Raw genomic sequence first — 24,406 nt, 5'->3', positions numbered from 1 at the left:
TTATAATCATAAAATATGTAATATGTAAGTACTGCATATTTAAAAAATAAAATAAAAATATAAGATTTACATAAAAATAATAATTCTTAATAATAAATCTCTCTTTTTCTAAAATAATACACTACACTTATATAATACTTATACAATCTATAAATGGGTGCTTGGGAGTTTTTGCAAGTTATTTTTGTATTTTTTTATTATCTATATTTTAAATATTTTTTTAAAAAATATAATATTATTGAAAAATAATTACTTAATTATCAGGTAAAAATAAATAATAAAAAATCTCAACGGTGGCCACTGCACTACTGTATGAAGAGTACATTTTCCATCAATTCTATATCTAACACGTTGCGCGAATAACTTACGTACACCTGTTAAAGAAACGAATGAGATATATTATAACGAATGAAAAATTCGATTACTTTCCCAGTGGAGGCCGAATGCGCCCTTTACCTAATTATTATTATTATTATTATTATTATTATTATGAGAACAGAAATCTATGGTGGGCGTTTATGGCAGAAGAAGGAGAGGGAGAAGAAGAGGAGGAAGTGGAGACGCAGGCCACTCAGACCATTTTTATGATCGCCCAATCCACACAGCCATAGGCCCAAATCGAATTTTTATACACGAAAATCGATAGCTTCTCCGGGTGGCGAGCGACGGGGATAGCCCCTCCACCCCCGGCGGCAGGTATCTTCCTCGGTTGCATCTTCGTTCGTATCACCCAGGAAAAAAAGGGTATTGTGTAACGAATTATGGGCAAAAAGGTCTCCTCATCTCCCCGGACCACTGGGTGGCGCCGCTTGAAGAGGTCTACGGAGTCTCCGTCTCCGCCGGTCGGAGGAGCCGGATCGCCCCCGAACAACAACAATAACTTGATAGGATCAGGTGTAGGGAAGGGGAAGAAGAAGACTGGGGGAGCGAAGCTGTGGATGAGATTCGACCATTCGGGCCGGTCCGAGCTGGTTGAGTTGGACAAGAGCGCCATCATTCGGCGTGCCGCTATTCCCGCTAGGGATTTGAGGATCCTTGGCCCTGTCTTCTCACATTCCTCAAGTATCCTTGGTAATTTCAATATTCTTTGTATGATAAATTTTATAAAATATGAAGTTTTTGAATCTGTTTGTCGGTTATTCTTTTTAACGATTGCTCTAGCTTAAATTTAATTGATATGGTAACATCAAAGATATGAAAGCGTGTGGTTTAAAACTTAACCTTTTAAAAAATTTTGTCTCGTTACTTATAAAAAATATCTTCTTGGAAATTTTGGCGTGCAGATTTGGTAAGGATCTGTTTACCATTTTTTTTCTTCAGCAAATAGAACTTTACGCAGCTGTGCAGGCTAGTTTACATGTGTGGGAATGCTTTGGTTAGATGCATTTCTTATCATCTGTTAAGGACATATCCTTGTTGAAATGAATGAGTTTCATTGTGCTTCGTTCCTTTTTCTTATAAAAAAAGAAATGAATGAGTTTCAGTGCATTCGATGAAAATATGCAATTGTTTTACCGGATGCACGCAAGAACCAACCTTACTTTAATCAATTACTGATCATCAACATCTATCTTCTTGCTTAATATGAATTTCGGATGCAATAATGCGTACTTTGCTTTTTAGATGTTTAAACAAAATTTTGTTTTACTAAATTGATAAAACTCTTTTGCAGTTGTTATCAGAGTTATTTTTGAGCAGTCTCTGCCTTCTGGTTGCTACTAGCATTTGTCGTGGGTGATTCTGACGATGAAAACGAACTAAATTATCTTATGTTTCCTTGCAGCTAGGGAGAAAGCCATGGTTGTCAATTTAGAGTTTATAAAGGCTATAGTTATGGCTGAAGAAGTGCTGTTGCTTGATCCTCTTCGTCAGGAGGTTCTTCCATTTGTGGATCAGTTAAGACAACAACTTCCTCATAGAAGCCCATCCCATGCAGCAGGCCATAGAGACGAACAAGAAAATGAAATGCGTGCTTCTACAGGCAGACAATGGTTACCTGTTCCAGAAGCCACCGAAGGTTTGCAGTGTGAGCTTCCTTTCGAGTTCCAGGTTCTGGAGATTGCATTAGAGGTTGTCTGTACGTATTTGGATTCCAGTGTGGCAGACCTTGAGAGAAATGCTTACCCTGTGTTGGATGAACTGGCCAGGAATGTTAGCACCAAGAATCTTGAACACGTGAGGAGCCTGAAAAGCAATCTTACCCGTCTGCTTGCACGTGTTCAAAAGGTATTCTTGTTGATTTACATTCTTTTTTCAAGAATAGATTATTAGTGAAAGATTAGTTATCATAAAAAATGTTATCTCCTCTGCTTTTTTCTCTGTCTAGATGTCTCTTTCTTTATATATGTATTTATCTAGCTCTCTGTCGATTTTATCACTGCAAGGAGAAATATTTGTATTTGAAATAAGTATTATCTCCTTATAGATGTTTATGATTTTTTTCTGTTTCTCATCTTTTTTGTAACGTATCATCTATAATGAGGAGAGCATTCCATCTAATGTCAGGTAAGGGATGAAATTGAACATCTTTTAGATGATAACGAAGATATGGCACATTTGTATCTGACAAGGAAGTGGATCCAGAATCAGCAATCCGAGGCTTTACTTGGAGCTGTGGGTTCAAATAGCATAGTTACTGCTTCTCCCCGTCTTCGTCGACTTAGTTCTACCAGAAGCGGAAGTTTAGTGACTAGCAACATTCAGAATGATGATGATGTAGAGGATCTGGAGATGTTGCTTGAAGCTTATTTTATGCAGCTGGATGGAACTCGTAACAAGATATTGTCTGTGAGTATTTCCCTTTTTGACCATTGCACTGGTATGTGTCATTTTTTTAAACTTAATGTATCAAAGACATGCTTTGTCACTTGTCAAATTTGATCTAGTATTTGACAGGTAAATGTAATGTAGCACTGCCATTTGATACTTACGCAATACCCATTTTGGTGTTTGAATGATTTCAGACCTTGTGAGAGTTTGACTTGGAAAAATTTGGAGCTAATAGAATGTAACGCCCCAATGGAAGGCCCAAACCACATGGTTTATACTCCAAAAGGACTAGTCAATGATACAATTGGAGTCCTATTTGAACCGTATAAAGAGCAAAAACTTCTATTTCCCAAGCAATGTCGGATCTCATATAGTACCTACCCTCAATCTTATCATATAGGAATATCACAATCTACTCCCCTTAAATTCCCGACGTCCTCGTCGGGCCTATCTGTTGTAGGTGGTATGGCTCAAGTTCCACATTTTTTTGTTGGGATAGGCTTTGATACCATTTGTAACGCCCCAATGGAAGACCCAAACCACATGGTCTATACTCCAATATGATACTCCCATATTAAAGAGAGTAGATTGTGATACTCCCATATGATAAGATTGAGGGTAGGTGGTGTATGAGATCCTACATTGCTTGGGAATGAGAAGTTGCTCTTTATAGGGTTCCAATGGGATTCCAATTGTATCATTGACTAGTCCTTTTAGAGTATAGGTCATGTGGTTTGGGCCTTTCATTGGGGCGTTACATAGAAGCTTTGGGACCACATGGAAATCCATGTTTGAAACAATTCAGATTGGGGAGAAAAATGGGGAGTGTAGATTAACCCGTTAGATACCTATCTGTTAATAGAAATTTTTTATCTCCTTTTGATGGCCATACACTAGGAATTGATTCTAATGGGCTTTGTGCTAAGCTCTTATACATTAACATGATAAAATGAATTATCAAAACTTATTCTTATCTGGGGCAAAATGGTAACATGTGTTTGTTTGATCAAAAGGGCTACTTTTTTCATTTTTCTACTGTTTTGTGCTGACTAAAGATAAATCCTTAGGCCCAAAGTCATGGTTGTGATGACTATTTTGATGGTGTAGTGGGTTCTTATAATGTCTTAAAAAGTTAGGTTATTCAGGAGAGGATGTCGTAATTATTTTACAGTTTGTACAAAATTATCCTATGGATGCGCAAGTATGGTTTTGCTAAGGAGCCAGTATAGAATGGGATGTATGTTGGTCTATCAAAGAGTTTTATTCATTTAACCATGAATCTTGCTTATTTATTAGAAAAAATCTATTTACAAGCCTCATTTTTTACACACCCAACGCACCGCTGATGTGGAAGGCTTTTCCACATCAGCTAACTTGCCAGCTATGTTAAAAAATGTTTGGTGTTTTGGCTTTTTTAAAGTTGTAATGGGTCCCACAACAAGTGGCCTGCTAACACGCCAGCTTGTGTCTAGCAAAACTTTATTTACCATATTGATCATCTATTTGAAATTTAATTGGTCTCTCCCGTATCTTTTATACTGGGTTTGCAGGTTCGGGAGTATATTGATGACACAGAAGACTATGTCAACATCCAACTTGACAACCAGCGGAATGAACTTATTCAACTTCAGTTGACATTGACCATTGCATCATTTGCCATTGCTGCTGAAACCTTGATAGCCGGGCTGTTTGGTATGAACATCCCTTGTCCATTGTACAATGTGGAAGGGATATTTGGGTTCTTTGTTGGAGGCACTTCAGCTGGTTGTTTGTTGCTATTCCTGCTTGTTTTAGGATATGCCAGATGGAAGAAGTTGCTCGGTTCATAGTCCACCTTCTATCATATTCACTCAAGTTTTTAATATTTGAACATCACCATCTTGGCAATCTTATTGCTGGGTCCTATTAAAGGAAGTCATTCAAGTGACATTCTATAGTTGGGAGCCAGTATCAAATTTCTTTCTATACATGCAAGGATGCATAAAAACTAAAAGGGTATGGTACTTTGATGTGGCTGATGCAACTTCCTCTTGACTTTGTTTCTTTGTATATGAGAAGGGTTGCTGTAAAATCTTCTTCGGACTTATTTTGGGGATACATAGGTGATTATGATCATTATCCTATGGGCAGAGATCATATGATTTATTTCATCTCACGTTGACGTCCGAATATAGTCAATATGGTTGACAGTTTCTGGGCTTTAGTGTCATTCCATGAAAATGACTTCCAGCATTTCTTCTGGAAATCAAACTTTTTACACATTTTGCCAGCATAAACAAAATTATATTGTAGGTTTAATGGCGAGAAGTGACTCTCAAAAGGGAAGGTTTGCATATCAAACTGGATAGTAATTCATGACCGACCGCTGATAATTTTTTATGCTAGAATTCTGGTGATTAAGATTTGATTGGCAATTTCCTTCCGTGTCGTCTGTACAGCATAGCTCTATACTAAAGTAGTTTAAGTGATCGTAAAAGCTAGAAAGTGGAATTGCTAGATCCGTGGATTTGATTTCTTCTAGTGAGTGTTGATGTTCCAAACGAGTAGATCGACTTTTTCCAGGTTTCTTTTGTTTCAAATCTGAAGCTCCTTTGCGGCCTATGCCATGGTTGCAAAGCCAGGCCCCTTTTTTCACTTTTGGGTGCTAGGAGGCACTCTTAGTGGCTAGAATGATTTGAATTAACCAGCATGTTCATCACTACATAATTGCAAACATCTTTCCAAGAATTTGAAAGAAATTGGTAAATTTAACTAGAGAAACCCTAGAGTTAACTCTTCAGATGGCAAAATATTTTCAGTAAAGAATAAAAGAATCTCTTTACCTTCCTAGGTGGGAAGCTTGGAACATGTATGTCATAGTCATTGTGTTGTGTGGGGGGAAGATCTTGGGGCTACATATTTGAGAATACACATCTGGAATTTGTTGTCTTCTTGTTCACTTTATGCATGGAGTTGGTTGTCCAAATCTGCCCTTGGTTGGTTGTCCCAAATGGCACCTTTATGTCTCTCTCACTCTCTCTTTCCACATCTTTTAATAAAATCCCACTTTTTTTTTTTTAATCTGCAACTTGCTGCTTTCTTTGGGTACAAATTGCAATTCTCACATCTCAACTCCTAAATAGAAAAGAAAAGTTCTTCATTCATTTGTTTGTGTTACGACTGTAAATATTACTTTTTATAATTTATTAACAAAATAATTGGAATGGTTAAATCATCAACAAACTGATTTATAAAAACAATGCAAACCGCAAAATGGAGAATAATTATATAAAAAAAAAATTAAAATACAGATTCTTTATATTAATTAATGTGATTGACTTGTACATTGATAACGTATTTTGTGGGTTATAATTATAAGAAGAGGCAGTTACAAAGCGGGCAAAAGGTACGTTATGGTTTGAACGAATTTGTGAATTTTTGATATTTTCCTTTTTAATTTTTATTATCTTTCGTTTACATTCTATATTTTATCGATGCCAGCCTATTATTCAACCCTCCCGCAGGCCACAGTTCCTCAACAGGAGTGAGAAACTAGAGAGAGAGAGAGAGATTCTTCCAGGGAGGGAAACATAAAATAAACCCTAGGAGAAAGAAAGCTAGCTACGATTTCATTCCCACAATCCTTTCTGAATTTTCAATTCGAGATCTCGATTCTTCGTTCCAAAGGTAGGCCTTTTGTATTTGGGACAACAACAAAAAAACGCATTCCTTGAATCCTTTTATGCTTCCGAGAACCGAATCCGTTTCCGTTTCCATTGAATCAGTTCCCAATTATCTTTCGTTTGAATTTTAATCTCATACATTGCGACATTTTCGTTTGGCTAAATCTTTAAATTTAGGAGCTGTGTCATTGTCTATTTCTCTAATTGTGCTCTGTTTGGTTGCCAAGGAAATATTACAAAGGACAGGAAGCTGAAATTTTATATTCTTTATATTTTTAATTGTTTGGGACCTGAGAAAGAAAGCAAAATCTTGACTGAATGGAGCCTGGCGCAATTGGTTTCTTTAGCTAAGGATTTAGGATCCAACATTTATTTTCGTCTTTTCTTGTTTTATTGTCTGCCAAACAGACAGCTTGGGCTTTATCTTTCATTTAGTAGCACATGGTGTCTGAGGATTTATACATATCGTTGTTGTTCGCTTTTTCCTCTTCCAGTGGGCATTGATGATCAGTTAGAAAGGTTACAGAGGAATTTTTTTTTGTGAGGAGATATGAGTGAAGAGCTTAGGTTTGATTTGGTAAATTGGTCCAAGTATGTTATCACTGAGGATTAAGTGTTAGAAACCTTATTCTGTTCAACCAAGCGTTATTGGAATATGGTTATGAAGGTATGTTTTTGAAATAGAGACTTTGGCGGTTGGTTGTGAGTGGTGTGGGCTATGTTCTCTTGAGGCAAATTTCTTGTATGAGGCCAGCCTTTGGAAAAATATTTGGAGGGACATGGGAGAGTTTTCCCATTCTATTAGAGAGCCATATGGTTGCCCAGATCAGGCCAACAGAAAGGTGGCTTGCAGAACCACTATGGCGGCCGATCTGGGCCTCCATTGTGTGGCACCTGGGAGATGCACGTAACAGCATCAATCATGGATTGGTGCTACATGTGTAAGACAAGTTGAGAAACGGTTGATCATCTCTTGCTCTATTGTGAGGTAGCACTGTGCTTTTTGGAATGCTACTTGTGGTTTGTTAGGAGTGTACTGGATTCTGTATAATAGAGTAGTGGATCTTTTGGCATGTTCGATCTGTAGTTGCCAAAACGTTTTTAGACACTCTGGTGGCATATAGACTGCATGTGTAAATGATTTTTTTTTTTTTTTATCAGTTTCTTGAATGTCTTGCTGTGTCATGCAGACTCAGATATGGTGGTCAGGCATGATTGCTGGTGCATGTCTCTGTTCTTTTCTCATATTCTTAAATAAGTTTCCTCATTTTGAAGAGTCCTAACTAGTAGGCAATAATAACCTAGCTAGCTGGGACACTTGAGAGAAGCTAAGGGTTTGGGAGAACTACGGGACTTTACAATGTTATGTAATGCTCCGATCAAAAACTATGGTATGTAATGTTGAGGTGTTGACAGTGTTTTTTGGACCTTTTGGTTATTCTACTGTACCTTGTTTGTTGAAGATCCTTATTGAAGACAATTTTATTGAATAAGATGGTTTTGCAAAAATTTATTTGGCATTTTTGTTCTCTCTTTTTTTTTTTTTTTTTTTTTTTTGTGTATTCATTAACTATTATATTTTTTCTTATTTTTTTTCATTTCATGCCATATTATTTGACAGGGTCTGGTACTTAGGCTATGGCAAGTTCCAAGGGGTCATCAAGTATTAAAAATTTTATGTGCTCTGGAAAGCATGCTTTACTTCCTCCTAAAAGTCCATTTCCCAGTGTTTCCCCACCATATGCTGATTTCCCTAGTCCTGCAGTTGGATCAAAATCCATTCAGAAGCCTAGAGAGGGAAATGTACACCACCAACGAACTTCGTCCGAGAACCTGCTCCTAGAGGAGCAACCTTTTTGGCTTGATGATCTTCTTAATGAACCAGAAGCACCTATTCGCAGAGGGGGTCATAGGCGCTCATCAAGTGATTCCTTTGCTTACATTGATGCAGCACATGTTTCTAACTTAGATTGTGTAGCTCAGGACAAGTACAAATATAAGAATTTGATTTCTGTACCTTCTTGGGGATCTGAAGACTTTGATCATCACAAAGATGTGCAGCATGCTTCATTATATGCAGACTTCAACTTGACAAAGCAGAATAATAGGGCATGGGAACCATCTTACAATGCTGTGACTAACCCAAGCAGCCATTCTATCAGGGATAACACCATTCGCCAGAGTTCAGGATCATCATGTTTACTACAGGAAGCTGATGGGTTTCAATCTACAGAAAGCGAGAAGCAGGGCCAAGTTGAATACAGTTCACAAGATGCAAAAGCTTTTTCTGAAAGAATGGATGGTTCTCATGCTAAGGCTTCTGCTTCCGAGGCGGATACAAAACGTGCTAAGCAGTATGTATCCGGTTTTAATTGTTGTTTATATTTTATTTATTGTTGTTGCTGTTAATGTATAATGTGATAAACATCTATTTCATGCTTAATAAATTTTTGTTTATCGATAAAAAAAATGTATAACATGATAAACGCGATAGTGGAATATTATATTCGTGAGCTGAGTCAATTGACACCTTTTTCGATCTATTACACTAAAGTCTTTCACCATTTTGAGGTGAAAATAATGTGTTGAAGGCTTTCTAATAAAGGGAGGTTTGAGGTTAGTTTATCCTATGAGGCTCTTAGAGGGTCTGTAGTGGTTTGAGTTTTTTATCTTTTGACAATCTCTCTCTCTCTCTCTCTCTCTCTCTCTCTCTCTCTCTCTCTCAGATATGACAATTATGTTGGTTCAGATGTGTCCATACAGCTACATGATTTTTGTGCTACTGGTATTTATATTCAGATTGGTAATTATAGGATAAAATTGTAGAAGAGAGGAAACGTTGCTGTGTTCTGGAGGGGATTCATTTATCACTACTTGTGAAATGCTATTTGTTGCAGGCAATTCGCTCAACGTTCACGGGTCCGGAAGCTTCAATACATAGCTGAGCTCGAAAGGAACATACAAGCTTTGCAGGCAAGCAATGGCAGAAGTTGAAATACTACATAAGATTGATTTGGTGTTAAATAAGTTGACTTTATGCTGTACAAAAAAAAGCTCAGACGTTAATCTCATGTGTACTTCACAGGCAGACGGGTGTGAAGTTTCAGCTGAACTTGAATTTCTCAACCAGCAGAATCTTATTCTGAGCATGGAGAATAAAGCCCTTAAACAACGGTTAGAAAGTCTAGCTCAGGAGCAGGTCATCAAATACTGTAAGCACAATTAAGATTTTGCTATTCCATCTTTTTATCTGTCTCATTTATCGCTTGGCTACATAGATCAGTTTTAAATACTTGCTTAGTTATAAATAGCCACGCTGGATGAATTTTTTAATTTTATTTTTAAAATAAGATTATTGATAGACATGCTATGTTACCTATTATTGGTTATAAGTTGCATTCTAAATCCATAGCTGGTAGATTCTGTTCCTAAAATTGATCCACAAAACAAGCAGTCCTTAAAAAAATGAATACTGAGAGCATAGGTATCCTTTTGGATGCATCGGATCTTCTGAAATTTGCTGGTAAATTTTGTACCACCATATCAGCATTGTTTCAATCACACCACCAGGAGATTAAAAGATTGATAGACTATTTTTCTTTTTTTTGATAAGTAGATTGATAGACTAAAATGAATTGAGAATATCACGGATTTGCTGTGTCCTGGACATCAAATATTTGCATTCATACATTCATTCCGGTAATGATGGAAAGAGACTAAAATATGTAATGCCATCTTCAGTGGAGCAAGAAGTATTGGAGAGAGAGATTGGGCGGCTACGAGCCTTGTATCAGCAGCAACAGCATCTACAGCAACAGCAACAGCAGCCATCTTCTAGCCATCGACGCACCAACAGCAGAGACCTAGATTCCCAATTAGCCAACCTCTCTCTGAAACACAAGGAAGCCAATTCAGGCCGTGACCCTGTAACGGGTCCACTTCGCATATAGGTTGTGATCTGTCAAGAGCTGTGTATGTTTCCCACCTCGATAGGCATTGCCCTGTCTGTGACCAAATTTGCCATTTCCCCTGTGCGAAATAACTGATGCCCTCTCTCTGCCAGATTCTTGCCGTTTCATTCCTTTTTTTAACCTGTTAACCTGATATCTTCATGTGCACCTGGTAGTCATAGCCAGAAAATTATTCATTTCTGACAGGTGACTTATCGGAGGTGGTAACTCAAAACAGATTTGATGTGTCAATCTGTATGTTTCAGAGAACATTAATCCATTGAAGTTTTTTCTCCATTTGTTGCCCATTGAGAATTCCACATTTGTGGAGTTGAACCCCGTGCAGAGATCTTTAGCGCAGTTTGGATGTACACCCGTTATGGCAAGATAATGCGTACTTGTAAAATGTTTTTAATGAAACCCATGTTTATTATTGGGTTTTGTTTTTGGTATGGTGAGAAATTTAATTTCTTGAATGCACATGTACCAGGTTGTCAATTCTTACATTAACCCCCAACCCCAAAAAATACAACACAGATGGTATGTTACAAAGAGGGTTCTATAAGCAGGTGCAGTAAAGGTACTAAGTTGGATGTTTAAAGTTTGGAAAGTAAATGTTGGTAATGGTTCTCTTTCATAAGGCTGTTAAAAGGTGTATCTTGAACAGGTGGCATCCGCAAGAAACGGATAGACTGTCACATAAATGCCTCAAAGGTAGATATCCCAACAACATATCCTCGTTGGCTGCTGCTCAGATCATACTCTTGTTGGTGTAAACACTCGTAATGGCTACGATTGGAAGTTGAGATAGATTGAATTGAGTTGTAAATAGTAATATTTAGTGAGTTCCATTAAGATGGGTTTAATTTTTATATACTGCTAGCAGGTCGACCAAGGTGCCCGTATTTAAACTTTTTTGTTCTTTTATTTTTTTCAACATTTTTTAACATTCTTAATCATTAAAAAAAACTAAAAAAAATACATATTCACTACTATTCACTTTCTTAACTATTAGGTAAAAAATTAAAAAAAATAAAAATAAAAATAATCAAGCAGTAAGTTTGAGGGCCTTTTAACTTTTTTTAGTTGAGATGAGTTTAATTTTTTAAGTTGAAATGTATAAAGTAGATTGATATGGATTTAATTTTTTTTTATGAGAAGATAAAAAAGTAGTTATCTCATCTATGATTAGTTTGAAATGAATTGACGATCAATCGGACATTATAATCTCATTCCTGGCTGGCTCATGCATTTTCCATTTTTTCTTTTCTTCAATGCAATATGGAGTCTGCGCTTGGGAAGTAAGAAGGAAGAGAATAAAAATAAGTTATGTTTGGTTACTGCTAAAGATGTCTAGCTGGTAAACGAAAAGGAATCATAAAAATAATAATAATAAGGGCAACAAAAGAATCTATAACTTTTTATTTAAAGAATATAAATTTTAAGCTATAATATATAAGATCTAGAAAAGGTGGACAGCGAGTAATGCTGGAAAAGTCCTGTTGTTATGCTTAATGAATTGTATAGGTTTAACCCAGTTTGTATCTCATTTTTGCGCCCTCAAAATTATGAGCTACAGCACTTAGAAATGAGTTGGGTATTCAAAACTGAGCTGTTATCTCGAATGCCAGCCGGGACTTCTCAGAGTACTACTATAAGCAACAACAACAACGAGAAAGAGAGTATGGAAAGCGTTGGTGTAGCACTACGAGTATGAGCTGTGTTTGGGAGTCTAGGGTATTGATCTGGAGGGGGCATGACACATTCATCACCATTGAAGGAAATTCTTCTTGGAAAAGTCCATCCTTCTCTAAAACTGAAAATCCTTGGAACTTTGTGCAGTAGCATCTCGGTTTGTACATTTCCACTTGGTCCCGATTGCTGTAACATGTCATTGTAATACTGAATCCCCCAAAACATTCCGGTGTCATCTGATTAAATGTATTGACAAGCTTAATTTTGGTATCCGATTATTATTATTTTTTTTTAAAAAGTAATAATAAAAGAAAGAGCAGAAAGAACAGAAAGGCTGCCTTATTAATAAATCTGAACTTACTTATGTATGCATACGAGTTAAGGGGATGGTAGTTGAAGCTGAAAACCTGAGTGACATTTCCCAGGTTGGGGTGGAGCACCACCAAGTTCCACATGGAATAGTTTTTAACAAAGTTTAGATTTGTGATGGTGACCTTGACTCGCCAATACTCTCTGTAACTGTTTTTCACATGCCAATGCACCTGTATTGGGCACATGTGGGGAGAGCACCTCACCAAAGGTTGTGGGTCTTCTTCATTTGCATGTGGTTGTTCCAACAAGGAAGGAGTTTCGCCAGACCTGCGATTTTTAGGAAAGAAAAACAAGAGCAGATAATTTGAAAATCGAGGAAGAAAAAGATGTAGCATATGGGGACATGGGAATGACTATCAGGTGCTTAGAAGCAACTCGAATAAAAGAAACTTTAAATTATCTTTGAATACAATCCATGTCTCAGATTCAAATTGATGGTTTTAAGTTTTGACTGCTAGAACTGGAAAAGTGGGGGGAAAACAATTTAGGACTGCTTCCTATTTCTCCAACTAGATAACAAAGGAGAAAGAACAAGAGTTGACAAATTTTCTTACTAGTTGTTAAGCAGAGAGAGAGAGAGAGAGAGAGAGAGAGAGAGCAAATAAGGCTTACTTTACACATTTTCCTCCAGATAATCCTTGGCAATTACAGCTGCACTGGGGGCAAGGAACAATGGTACTGTTGTAGAATGCAGAGAAGGAAACACAACATTTTGGAGCAGGTGATGCTTGAAATTGGGAGTATATACAGGTTACATTCCACGTCTCTACGCTTATGTCAAAACATAAAGTAAAAGAATCAATATTACACCATTCGATCCAATCACATCATGTAAACAGCAATTTCAAATTTTACTTCTCAAGGAAAAAACAATGAAAAAAAACTACATATTCATTAATCAATATATATGCTTGAATCTTCCCTTGTTTTCCCTTTGAAAAAATAAATTAATTACTGATAGTGGATGACAAGTTATATACTGACAACGAATGAGATGTGTATAACAGGCTTGGAATTGAAAATCCTCCCAGAATTTAGATCAGAAATTCTTTTGTGTCTTTAGGCGCACTTTGAGATGGTCGCAGGAGTGACTGACTGGGAAGTGTAAGAATTGAGGTGATTGGATTCCAAACCCAGTTATCATGCTGATAATTTTCACCAAAGGCAAAGATAAAAAAGGCTTAGCACAGCAAATATTTTTAGAAAAGAACCTAAATACGAACCAAGAGCTTGTGTCCATCGACGGCTTCCATCCTCTTTGAACATGGTTGGTGGAACCTGAAATGGGTCTCCACAGGTATAGCCAGGAAGACCAAGGTTGAAATTCATGGGCATGAAGCTGCTGTCTCCATTAATGTTGCCTGCAGAAGCTTTATTAACATTCATCCGAAAGGCGGCAGCAGACATGCTAGGGTTTTGTGTCATAGAGGAGAGCAACCCTCCCTTGCAGCAATTGGAAAACTGCTTGTTATAACGTGCTCCTGGCATGAGATCAACAATCACTGGCTGCTTATCACAGCAATGAGGAAGAAATTGACCCCTAAATCTGGAGCAGTTTCCTTGCTTGGTTGCCTCTGCTCCCCACATATCCCATATTGCCTCATCCCCTTTCCATGTCCAGCTCAGTTTCCAACCAGGCTGCTCCACATGTCGAAATAGTTGGAAGTTGTAGAGTGATACCCTTAACTGCAACATTTACACAGATACGGAGAACAAACAAAAATTTGACAATATCTGAACCAAAATGCATGATTATGTTTAGGATACTGCAATAGTTGGTGCACTTTGTTGAATGCAACGATGGTAGATATTGCAACTACTGCTAAAATTTTTAGTTTAGGATACACATGCATAAGAGGGAAGAGTATCATTATCTTTTTCGAAACATTTTGAGACAGTATTTATTAAAATCAATATTATAAACTGTACTAAATAGGAGGCAGCCATGCATGCAGGCACCGCTCCTCTCTCCAGCAAACTTTATCCAATCACAACATGCATGTCGGAATTGTAAAAGATTGCAATGCGTGCCCTTGGAAATATGATGTGAGATGCAGTGATTAGATAGAATTCAACCTTAAAGAGCACAACATGCATGTCGGAATTCGTTCCTTCAGACATTCCAAGCAAATAAATAGACGAACAAGTATTCTCGTTTTCTTCTTTGAGATATAAAACATAAATATTCTGAAACTGATCGAAAAGGTCATGACAAACAAGTATTCTCATTTACAACGTTCATGCCAAAAATGGAACTTAAAGAATTAAAAAAAAAAAAATTCATATTATTTTTTATTGATTTAAAAAAAAATAAAAAATAAAAAATCCTAGGACTTTGCATCCTTAAGCTATCAGCTGTTCAATTTTATTAGTTTAGAATGCAAATAGTACCAAGTGGCAAGTACAAAGAAAAACACCTAATCTTTCGTTAGTCTGCCCTAATTAAGATCAATGATCTTTTCTGATGAGGATGGCCCTCGAATAATCAAAACCCAGAGAGTGTCAGATAAGTGGCATGAATAAAGATAAATAAAAATAGGATTACACCATTAAAAACAAAATGAAGAACTTACATCATATGTGTTACCATTGTCCAGCATGAGATCCCATGTAATCGTTATATTGGCATCAGGGTCCAGTGAATCATACCCATCTGCACTTCAATCAAATTGACCCCAAAAGATCGAGTAATGCAAAAATAAAACTTGATTGAAGAATCAAGTTTAGAAAAAGCCATAGAAAAAGGTACTTACAAGAAGATGAGACAGAGCTTAAGAGAAAGAGGAAGATGAAAATCAAGGCCATACCCATTGATCTTTGACCAATGAATAAATTTGGGTTCGTTCCGAAAGCCCGATATAAACGCTAACTCTCCTTCTTGACTCGGTGCCAAAATCATAAATCGTGACAAGAAAACCTTTAAATGTGGGACTGTTTGTCTCTCACTTTTTAATAGTTTTATTCCTCTTTAAAACAAATTACGGAATTCTTACGAATTAATGCCTCTAGATATAATGCCAAATCTGGAAGATTATCATGATAACGTCTAAGATCAGTTCAATTTTTGTGAGTGTCTACACATTCAAAGTTCACGCGTACTGTGATCCCCGGCATCTCTCTCTCTGTGTTCTATTTTCTTCTTTCGTTTGAAGTTATGACCTTCCAAGCTTTCAAGCAGTTCCTTTTTAATTTTCTTTCCTGTGTTTTCTTTCTTCTCGCTATTTATTCACCATAACATCGACTTTAAACATCAAATTTAATTTTTTTTTAATTTTTCTTTATTTCCTTTACAAGCTGGCGCTAGATGTTACATGGGTGTGCCCTGAAAATATAACTGTAATTAATGTGACAGCATATACTTCTCCTTTTATTTTATACTGTAAATGGTCTATGCATGACAATGCGACATTAATCTTTCACGCTTGAACAGCTATTTCAGTTCCACTAGTAATTACGTTGTGAATCATGGCACAGCTTGTATTACAGTCACTCTACACGTGTTTTCTCTTTCTTCATAATCAAGATATAACAATTTAGGCTCCACGCCGAACGCTTTCACAGCATGCAGCCTCCAATTATTTAATAAGATATGTTACTTTGAAATCCATATATCGTTTGCTAGTTCTTTTTTCCCATTTTAAGCCAAACTGTAGAATTAATGGGCAGAATAGTTATGTGCCAGTTGCAAAACTTTTGACAAAAATTCCGTAAAGAATTATCAAACACTCTTCAATTACATCATTTGACATCTTTACTCATGTTTCGTTTTTGTTCCTAGGACCGATGTGAACTGAACAGCTGACGAACACTACTGGATAGTCCCTACTGTGCTCAGCCTAATATTCACGGATAAAAACCCGTCTCAAGTTCTTCTTCGAACTTGACGAATAAAACACTTTTATCTCTCGCACTTTCTTCGATTTGTATATGGAATCATATACAAATCGAGAAAGTGCGAGACAACTTAAAAATGGTCTTCATCCTTACACAACAGACATGATTTCAAACTTTTATGGCAGCGCAGTAGCATTTATCTGACAGAAACAAAATTGAAAAAGAACAAAAAAAGCAACTTAATCCACAGAAAAACCCTACTTCAAACGCAATCTAAAAAATCCCCAAGGGCAAAACGAAACAAAACTAGATTTCAGAGTAGAGCAACAAAACAAAAGAAATTAATAGACGCAGCCTACTTTCTGCGCTTCAGGGGTCCAGTTTTGTACCCAGACTTGGAAGGCTTCCCCCAAGGAGTACGAGAACACTTCCCATGACTCCCACTACTCTTGCTCTTACCCTCACCTCCACCGTGTGGATGATCTACTGGATTCATGGCCACTCCCCGAACTTTTGGTCTTATACCCAGCCATCGGCTCTGCCCAGCTTTCCTGAGCTTCCGAGCTCCGTGACCTGGGTTTGACACCTGACCAATTGTGGCCCGACACCGAGAATTGATCAACTTCTCAGCACCTGAAGGCAGTCTCACTAAACAATACTTGGACGTTGGCTCTTTCAAGATCTTTGCAGAAGTACCTGCAGCTCGAACTAGCTTGCCACCTTGACCCGGGTTCATCTCAATGTTATGGATCATTGTTCCAATACGCATGGCAGCAAGTGGCATGCAACTCCCAATTTGTGAGTTTATGTCAAGATGGAACATCTGGTTCATCATGCTATCATGCAAAGGAGGAGTTCCAACCACATCTATGAAAAGTGAAATAACGAACAATAAGACTTGGTACAAAATTGAGCCTGATGCACTAGTTCGCATGATTGTGTTGAATTCTCATTATCCTCTCTTGAAAATGTCCAAAGGAAAAGACCTCATTGCATGAACTATGGAATAGCAACTGGCTTTCGACAAAAAACTAAAACCGAGACAACAGTTTGGCCCACTTAAGCAGAGCATTTTATTTGCCAAGGACCAAAACAAGAAGAAAATTGAAATCCATCTCTCTTTTTCAATTATCCCAGGATGAAGCAGCAATTCGGATTTCAACCTCCTAAGTGAGATTAACACAGCAATTTGGCCCCGTAAAGTAGTTTCTCTCATATTCCCGAAAAAGAACAAAATCAAACTTCGTTCTTGTTAGAAGAAGCTGCCTAATAAAAACTTAAATAATTTTTGCGAGTAAGACCAAAGCTTTCGGTTTCTATAATTCCACAGCGTTTTCTCAGCAACCAAACACATTTTTTTTTTTTTAAATCCGTCAATATCAATGGTATCCTCGGAACCAATTAGTGGGTGGCCAAAGAAAGAAAAATGCGAAAGCTGTGAAAAAGAAAAGTACCGGAGGAGAGACTGCGACGAGCAACGTTGTTGTAGAGAGAGTGGCGGATTAGATTGAGATGGAGGTTGAGCTTATTGAAGAAGCTGGATGAAGCACGGCGAAGAGCCATCACTCAAAGCCCTCTCTCTAGGGTTTCAGTGAGATTCAGAAGCGCTTCCGGTTCCAGCCCAAATCGCCTTTTTTGCCATTTTATTGTTCCCGTTTTCGTTTCATCAGACCAAAATCTTTCGGGTCCGGATCCCGCCCAATCGTAAGCGTCTCGGGTCTCACCCTTAAAAAAAATACAAAAATTTTATGTACATGTTACTGTTGCGTAAATATTTTTTGGGCAAATGTTTGAGACAAAATCTGGATTAATATAGGATAATTTAAGGAAAAACTTCTCCACTTTGATGACTATTTAACAGTATGAATGTGAACATTGTGCCGTGCATTTGTCTCTATACTCTATAGCCAATATCATTCATTGTATTTTCTTTTTAGATTAAATATGATAGCATTAGAAATTTAAAATATGATTTATTATTATTTTTAATTATCATTCTTTCCTCATTCATAATGTAATATCAAATAATTAAAGATTAGTTAATGTTTTTTTTTATTTACCTAACAGTTATTTGATTCTACATCTAAAATGCGAAAAAAATGTAAATAAAATGGAAGATAAATAAACGTGTCTTGGAATTCTCGCTCTAAGATGAGTTCTCCCCACCTCCCTAGTGAGTTAAACCCGTCCTAACTAAGTTTTTTTTCCGTTATACCCAACCAGATCATAGTTCTTTAACCAGATTTTCAAAGAAATCTTTCATCCCTTGAACCCGTCTTAAATACCCACATTTTATTCACTACCATTACCTTTCATCCATCTTCCATCGTTTCATCTTTCAGAATATCTCAAAAATGTCCAAAAAGAATCTCTCCAGCAACCAAGAGCATCAAACTCCTAACAACTCTGAAAATGCATCCCAAACTTTCGGAAGTATTTGGCAAGATTTGAACCTAGAACCAGAAAATGATCTTGCACTTCAACTCTCTGCCCTAGTTTTGATAGGTCGTATTATTTCGTCCAAACCACTCAACAAGCATACACTGCATGCTACTATCAAGTCAGCATGGAGCTTTGCACCAACGATTACTATAGAAGATCTCGACGTCAATACTTTCCTATTCACTTTCGCAACAGAGCAAGAAAGGATCAGGGTGCTAGAACAAGGGCCATGGAATATAAAAGGTTTCCACATGTTGATTCGTGACTGGCCACTGGGTTTGAGTTTGAATGAAATAAACCTGAAGAGATCAGTGTTCTGGGTGCAAATACATGGACTTCCCTTAGAGTTCATGACCAACCAAAATGCTGGGAAAATAGCTACAAAGCTTGGGAAATTCATACAAGTAGAGAAAACAACCAGTCCAAGAATTCTCTTCAGAAGATTTATGAGAGTGCAAGTAGAAATCAATGTGGAGAATCCACTGCTTGAAGGTTTTCCACTAATCCGAACACGCAAGCCAGCAACTTGGGTAAGCTTCAAATACGAAAGATTATCAGACTTTTGCTACTGCTATGGGCGCCTAGGACATATTCAACAAGCATGCCCTATCCTCCAAACTCAAACTACAGTTTCCAACTTTGGACCGTGGATGTGAGCTGAAAGCCAAAATGCCAGGAGGAATGTACAAGCTGAAGAATACAACCTGTGGAACAAGGAGACTCAGACACGCTATATGTTGATAACCACTCGGATGTCAATGAAACCAGGCAATTCTTCCCTCCGAGATCAAGCAAAGGAAAAGAGAAAATGTTACAAACAGAAACCGAAAGCATGAAAACATTTAGTAATGCATGGATGATGATCCCAACATACAATCAAAGGCAATGCACTGCAATGGATTTCAGCAATGGGCAAGAAGAAGGTACTGTAGTAGGTACTGTAGCAGGAAACAAAAACTACATGAACGTGGGACTTGGAGATATTTTCACGTAGACACGTGTACACCAAGCAGCCCGGGGGACAACTTTGTCAGAATCAATCACTGAAGGAAACACAGAGCTTCTGATACAGTCAAAATATGGATTAAAATTCCCAAATGCCAAGGAAATCACAAATGTCCATATTGCCCAAGAAGATCCGATGGCTCAGCAAGCACCTCCCTCATTAATCAGCAGCCCATCCTCTTTAATCCACATCAACTAAAAAAACAGTGTAGCACCGTCCGAGTAGTCAAAGCCCAAGGAAACGAATCTATTTCATCAGATCTTAGCTCAGTTTGAAAATCTTAAAAGCCCAACAGATTCTAGCCTAACTAGCCATTCTCTGTCACGACTAGTCAGCCCGTCTGGGAGGTCAGTGTTTGCCATAAAGCCCAAGCCAAACAGCAACAACCCAAATGAAGACAACCAGCCTCATAACCGAAGCTTTCCATCTAGTATCGACCTTCAGAACATTTCGGTAAACCAAGCCCTAGACATAAACACCCTTCATTTGCGATCTTCGGTTGAACACTCAGTAAAGACAGGTTTTACTCAGGAGGGATCTGGGGAATCAACTTTCTTGAGCGAGATAAACACTGAGAGAACATTTGGTGAGGAAGAGAAATCATTAGCTGAACTTTTCCACTCAGCAAAGAACAAACGAAATGAAGCAGGCGGGAGAAAATCAAAGCGTACCAGGTTCTCACCCTATTTCAAATCGGACTCCAGCACGGGTAAAGCATCTCAGTCCCTCTCAATCCAACCTTTTTCCATCTCTAATGGGGCTTCAGTGGCAGAGCCGATACTGCCACCAAGCCAGAAATGAAAATTCTAGCTTGGAACTGCAGGGGACTTGCCCTACCCCGTGCAAACAGAAGTTTAAGGGCAATGGTCAGGAACTATAAACCTGATCTCGTCTTCATCTCGGAGACCATTTTGAATTCTGTTAATATTCCTAATATTGTGAATAGATTAGGCTTTTGTAAATATGTATATGCCCCAGCAAATGATAATTGGGGGGGGGGGGGGGCCTCCTAGCTATGTGGATGTATGGCCTGGAATTGGAACCTGTCTTTGTTCACTGTAATATAATTTCGATGCTTGTGTATTCGAACCCCTCTCACAACCCCTGGCTTATGAATTTAATTTATTGTCCTGCGCAACATAGTAAAAAACAGATTTTTTGGAATAGGCTAAACTCTATCGCAGACAACTTTGAGGGACCTAGACTGGACATTGGGGATTTTAATGATATTCTCAATCAAAATGAGAAAGTAGGAGGGAGACCTTTTGGAAACTCTTCTAGACAGAATGGCCTCATTTCCTACCTTAATAGACATGGTTTAATGGACTTAGGCTTTCATGGACCAAAGTTCACTTGGTCCAACAATCGAAAAGGTGTTGGTCACATTAGAGAAGTTCTTGATAGAGGTGTTGTAAATCACACATGGATGCAACTCTTTCCTAACACCACTCTCAAGCATCTTCCTATCCATGCTTATGATCATTCCCCTATTTTTCTTAATACCTCTGGGAGAAGATATCAAAAGAAGGGCTTCAAATTTGAAGAGTTTTGGATAAGGGATCATACTAGTCAAATGGTTATCCAAAATGCTTGGAACACTAGATTTACTGGAAATCCTAGTTACATTTTTCTGAGGAAACTGAAAACTGTCCAAAAGGCTCTTAATCAATGGAACAAACATCACTTTGGTCACATCCAAACTTCAATAAAAGACACCATCAATTCCCTTTCTGAAAACCAATCAATTGACCCAAATCTGCATACTATGGCTGAGGAAGATGATCTTAAAGCTAAATTAAATGAGCTTCTGAAAAGAGAGGAAATTCTTTAGAGACAAAAATCAAGACTTCAATGGTTAACCACCACTGATCTTAAAACCAAATTTTTTTCACCTCACCACCACGATGAGAAGGCGAGCAAATACCATTGAGAGTATAAAACTCGGACCCCAGAACTGGACCTCTGATCTGGACACCATTCAAAGCACCTTCGTTGACCATTTTAAGAACATTTTCAAGTCCAATAATTCTCAAATACAGCCTGATCTTGAGGATTTGTTTCCTGAAAAGCTCACTGATCATGATAATTCCTTACTATGTCAAATTCCAAATGATGAGGAGATCATCAGCACTTTGAAACAAACTCCCTCGAACAAAGCCCCTGGCCCTGATGGCTTTACTGGTTTGTTTTACAAACACTATTGGGAGATCATAAAAGAGGATTTTAATGCAGCCATTCGAAACTTTTTTAGAAGTGGAAAACTCCTAAAAGAAATGAATCATACCCACATAGCCTTAATTCCAAAGACTAATAATCCTAATACTGTTCATCACTATAGGCCTATTAGCCTTTCAAATGTTTGCTATAAAATTATTGCCAAAATTTTGGCAAACAGGCTAAAAAGAATTCTCCCAAAGATCATTTCTCCTTACCAAACTGTTTTTGTCCCAGGGAGAACCATCCAAGAAAATACCATTATAGCCCAAGAAGTCTTCCATTTTCTAAAAAGAAAGAAAGGGAAAAAAGGTGTTATAGCCATCAAAATTGATATGGAAAAGGCTTTTGATTATATGGAATGGGATTTCCTTTTTAGTATCATGAGCTGCCTCGGTTTCCATACAACTTGGATTAGTTGGATTAGAGAGTGCATCACTTCTGTTTCTTATTCTGTAATCATTAATGGAAATCCTTATGGTAATTTCAGACCAAATAGAGGATTGAGATAAGGTGATCCTCTCTCTCCTTTCCTCTTCATCCTGGGCACTGAAGTCCTTTCCAGATTAATCATAAAAAAAGAAAACTCGGGTCATTTAAGAGGCATGTCGATTAACAAAAATAACACTCACCTTTATCATCTCCTTTTCGCTGATGACCTCATTCTTTTTGGGAGAGCCAATATGCAAACTGCAAATAGTTTTAAAAGCTGTCTGGACAAGTACTCTCTTTGGTCAGGGCAAAAGGTTAACATCAACAAATCCTCCATCAAACTTAGTGATAGCACTGCACCCAGACAAAAAATGGAGATTAAAAGTGTTTTTGACTTAAAAAATGCCTCATCCAGCATTAAATATCTTGGCCTTCCTTTAAACTTCAATGCCTCAAAAAAGATTCACTTCCAAGACATTCAACAGAAGATTTCTCAAAAACTTGCTGGATGGAAAGCAAAGTTACTGTCCCAAGCTGGAAGAACTACCCTTATCAGATCAGTTGCTAGCTCTATTCCCTCCTATTTCATGTCAACAATTGCAATCCCAAAAACCATCGCTAGAAGCATTGATAGGGAGTTTATGAAATTTTGGTGGGGTTTTCCTATTGGAAAAAATCATAATCTCACCCCAAAATCTTGGAAGTCTATATGCAAACCTAAGTCAATGGGCGGCCTTGGCATTAGACTAATCTCTGATTTCAACAGAGCTTTCCTCTGCAAAATTGGATGGCAAATCGTTCTTGGAAATAGTTCAAATTGGATCAATATTCTAGCTGGAAAGTACTTAAAGAATACCTCCTTCCTCAATGCCCTTCAAAAGCCCACAGACTCTTGGACATGGAAACGAATCCTCAGCCAAAAGGATATGCTGCAGACAAGTATCTGTCATCAGATTAATAATGGAGTGAAAACAAAAGTTTGGATTGATAAATGGATTCCAACCACTCCACCCTTAACCCCAACTCCAAAGGATAACTCGATCCAAATTGATCCCAACATGAAAGTCTCTGAGCTTATGATGGAAAATCCAAGAAGTTGGAATATGATTCTTCTCCAAACCCTTTTCCACCAATCTTCTGTTGAAGAGATTTTGAAAATACCTTTAGCCCAGGATAACTACCAGAATAAGGAAGATAAGCTTGTTTGGATCCACCATTCCTCAGGAAAATTTAGCATAAAATTGGCTTATGCAGCCATAGTGGGGAGTCAAAGCAATAATGAAAACCAAAGTTCACACCAAACAAACCTTTGGAAGAGCATTTGGAAGCTCAAGGTCCAGGACAGGCTTAAATTTTTCTGTTGGAAGATCCTCTGTAATATCATTTCCATTCGTGCCCTCCTTTGTAAGTTCATCCCTATGAATCAAGAAGACCTTCACTGTCCCATATGTAACTCTGGAGAAGAAAGTATCCCTCATCTGTTTCTAACTTGCACTTTCACCAGAATACTTTGGAGGAACTCTCCCTGGCCTATAAACATTTCTGCCTTCGAAAATCATAGCATAGACCATTGGATTAGATGCATCATTGACCCCATAGGATAGTTAGAAATACCTCCTCCAGATGAGCACCAATTTCAGATCTTTGCATTAATTGCAATGGATAGTATCTGGTACCTAAGGAATAAAGTTGTCCATGATGGGTTTAAGCCTAATGTTCACACCTTTGTGTCATCCACTTTAAAAACACACAAAGAACACTGTGATGCGTGGGAAAATAAATTGATTAACTCAAGCCATGATTGGAAAGCCATCCCTCAAGATCATTGCTTCTTAACCTTTGATGTAGCCGATAGACATCATGGTAGTACCACTGCTGCAATTTGTAGAAATGCAGCAGGTACTCCAATCTTTGTTGTAACTAACTGCATTCGGACATCCAATTCCAACCAAGGAGAAGCTGCAGCATTACTTCTAGGAATTCAAGAAGCAAAAGATAAAGGGATTACAAAACTTGTAATTGCTGGAGAT

General features: G+C 37.7%; 4 protein-coding genes across 6 annotated transcripts; 2 read left to right on the top strand and 2 right to left on the bottom strand.

Annotated features, from left to right (window-relative positions):
* The first annotated feature begins 472 nt into the window (after nt 1-472).
* Nucleotides 473-4,892, top strand: LOC122313194 (magnesium transporter MRS2-4). Its single transcript, XM_043127972.1, has 4 exons — nt 473-1,071; nt 1,784-2,226; nt 2,506-2,787; nt 4,320-4,892. Exons 1-4 carry the CDS (start codon nt 762-764, stop codon nt 4,596-4,598), a joined length of 1,314 nt encoding a protein of 437 aa, XP_042983906.1. The 5' UTR covers nt 473-761; the 3' UTR covers nt 4,599-4,892.
* A 1,293-nt stretch (nt 4,893-6,185) lies between these two features.
* On the top strand, nt 6,186-10,863 carry LOC122313195 (uncharacterized protein At4g06598-like). Of its 2 annotated transcripts, XM_043127974.1 has the most exons (6): nt 6,186-6,435; nt 7,622-7,822; nt 8,053-8,785; nt 9,329-9,404; nt 9,517-9,643; nt 10,173-10,863. In XM_043127974.1, the coding sequence occupies exons 3-6, from the start codon at nt 8,070-8,072 to the stop codon at nt 10,379-10,381; spliced, it is 1,128 nt and encodes a 375-aa protein (XP_042983908.1). In that variant the 5' UTR covers nt 6,186-6,435; nt 7,622-7,822; nt 8,053-8,069; the 3' UTR covers nt 10,382-10,863. The 2 variants fall into 2 exon arrangements, with proteins under 2 accessions (XP_042983908.1, XP_042983907.1); XM_043127973.1 differs by lacking the exon at nt 7,622-7,822 and having other exon boundaries at nt 6,188-6,435.
* A 942-nt stretch (nt 10,864-11,805) lies between these two features.
* LOC122314169 (COBRA-like protein 6) lies at nt 11,806-16,298 on the bottom strand. 2 transcript variants are annotated; one of them, XM_043129583.1, is made up of 6 exons: nt 15,202-16,298; nt 15,022-15,101; nt 13,672-14,134; nt 13,061-13,214; nt 12,438-12,715; nt 11,806-12,312 (listed from the first exon to the last, which is right to left on the bottom strand). In XM_043129583.1, exons 1-6 carry the CDS (start codon nt 15,257-15,259, stop codon nt 12,023-12,025), a joined length of 1,323 nt encoding a protein of 440 aa, XP_042985517.1. In that variant the 5' UTR covers nt 15,260-16,298; the 3' UTR covers nt 11,806-12,022. The 2 variants fall into 2 exon arrangements, with proteins under 2 accessions (XP_042985517.1, XP_042985518.1); XM_043129584.1 differs by having other exon boundaries at nt 13,672-14,086.
* A 147-nt stretch (nt 16,299-16,445) lies between these two features.
* On the bottom strand, nt 16,446-17,956 carry LOC122314170 (60S ribosomal protein L2, mitochondrial). The gene is made up of 2 exons (XM_043129585.1): nt 17,737-17,956; nt 16,446-17,149 (listed from the first exon to the last, which is right to left on the bottom strand). Exons 1-2 carry the CDS (start codon nt 17,843-17,845, stop codon nt 16,638-16,640), a joined length of 621 nt encoding a protein of 206 aa, XP_042985519.1. The 5' UTR covers nt 17,846-17,956; the 3' UTR covers nt 16,446-16,637.
* Between the last annotated feature and the right edge of the window lie 6,450 nt (nt 17,957-24,406).

Source organism: Carya illinoinensis, chromosome 6, assembly GCF_018687715.1.
Source record: "Carya illinoinensis cultivar Pawnee chromosome 6, C.illinoinensisPawnee_v1, whole genome shotgun sequence".
Taxonomy (NCBI): Eukaryota; Viridiplantae; Streptophyta; class Magnoliopsida; order Fagales; family Juglandaceae; genus Carya; species Carya illinoinensis.
This window is presented reverse-complemented; position numbering and strand designations above follow the sequence as displayed.

Excerpts from the sequence above, each read along its gene's own strand:
- LOC122313194 (XM_043127972.1), top strand. The coding sequence starts at position 762 with ATGGGCAAAAAGGTCTCCTCATCTCCCCGGACCACTGGGTGGCGCCGC. Across the intron at positions 1,072-1,783 it reads ACATTCCTCAAGTATCCTTG|CTAGGGAGAAAGCCATGGTT; the intron begins GTAATTTCAATA and ends GTTTCCTTGCAG. Across the intron at positions 2,227-2,505 it reads TGCTTGCACGTGTTCAAAAG|GTAAGGGATGAAATTGAACA; the intron begins GTATTCTTGTTG and ends ATCTAATGTCAG.
- LOC122313195 (XM_043127974.1), top strand. The coding sequence starts at position 8,070 with ATGGCAAGTTCCAAGGGGTCATCAAGTATTAAAAATTTTATGTGCTCT. Across the intron at positions 8,786-9,328 it reads GATACAAAACGTGCTAAGCA|GCAATTCGCTCAACGTTCAC; the intron begins GTATGTATCCGG and ends TATTTGTTGCAG. Across the intron at positions 9,405-9,516 it reads GGAACATACAAGCTTTGCAG|GCAGACGGGTGTGAAGTTTC; the intron begins GCAAGCAATGGC and ends TGTACTTCACAG.
- LOC122314169 (XM_043129583.1), bottom strand. The coding sequence starts at position 15,259 with ATGGGTATGGCCTTGATTTTCATCTTCCTCTTTCTCTTAAGCTCTGTC. Across the intron at positions 15,102-15,201 it reads AAGCTCTGTCTCATCTTCTT|ATGGGTATGATTCACTGGAC; the intron begins GTAAGTACCTTT and ends ATTGAAGTGCAG. Across the intron at positions 12,313-12,437 it reads TAACTCGTATGCATACATAA|ATGACACCGGAATGTTTTGG; the intron begins GTAAGTTCAGAT and ends ACATTTAATCAG.
- LOC122314170 (XM_043129585.1), bottom strand. The coding sequence starts at position 17,845 with ATGGCTCTTCGCCGTGCTTCATCCAGCTTCTTCAATAAGCTCAACCTC. Across the intron at positions 17,150-17,736 it reads TCGTCGCAGTCTCTCCTCCG|ATGTGGTTGGAACTCCTCCT; the intron begins GTACTTTTCTTT and ends CACTTTTCATAG.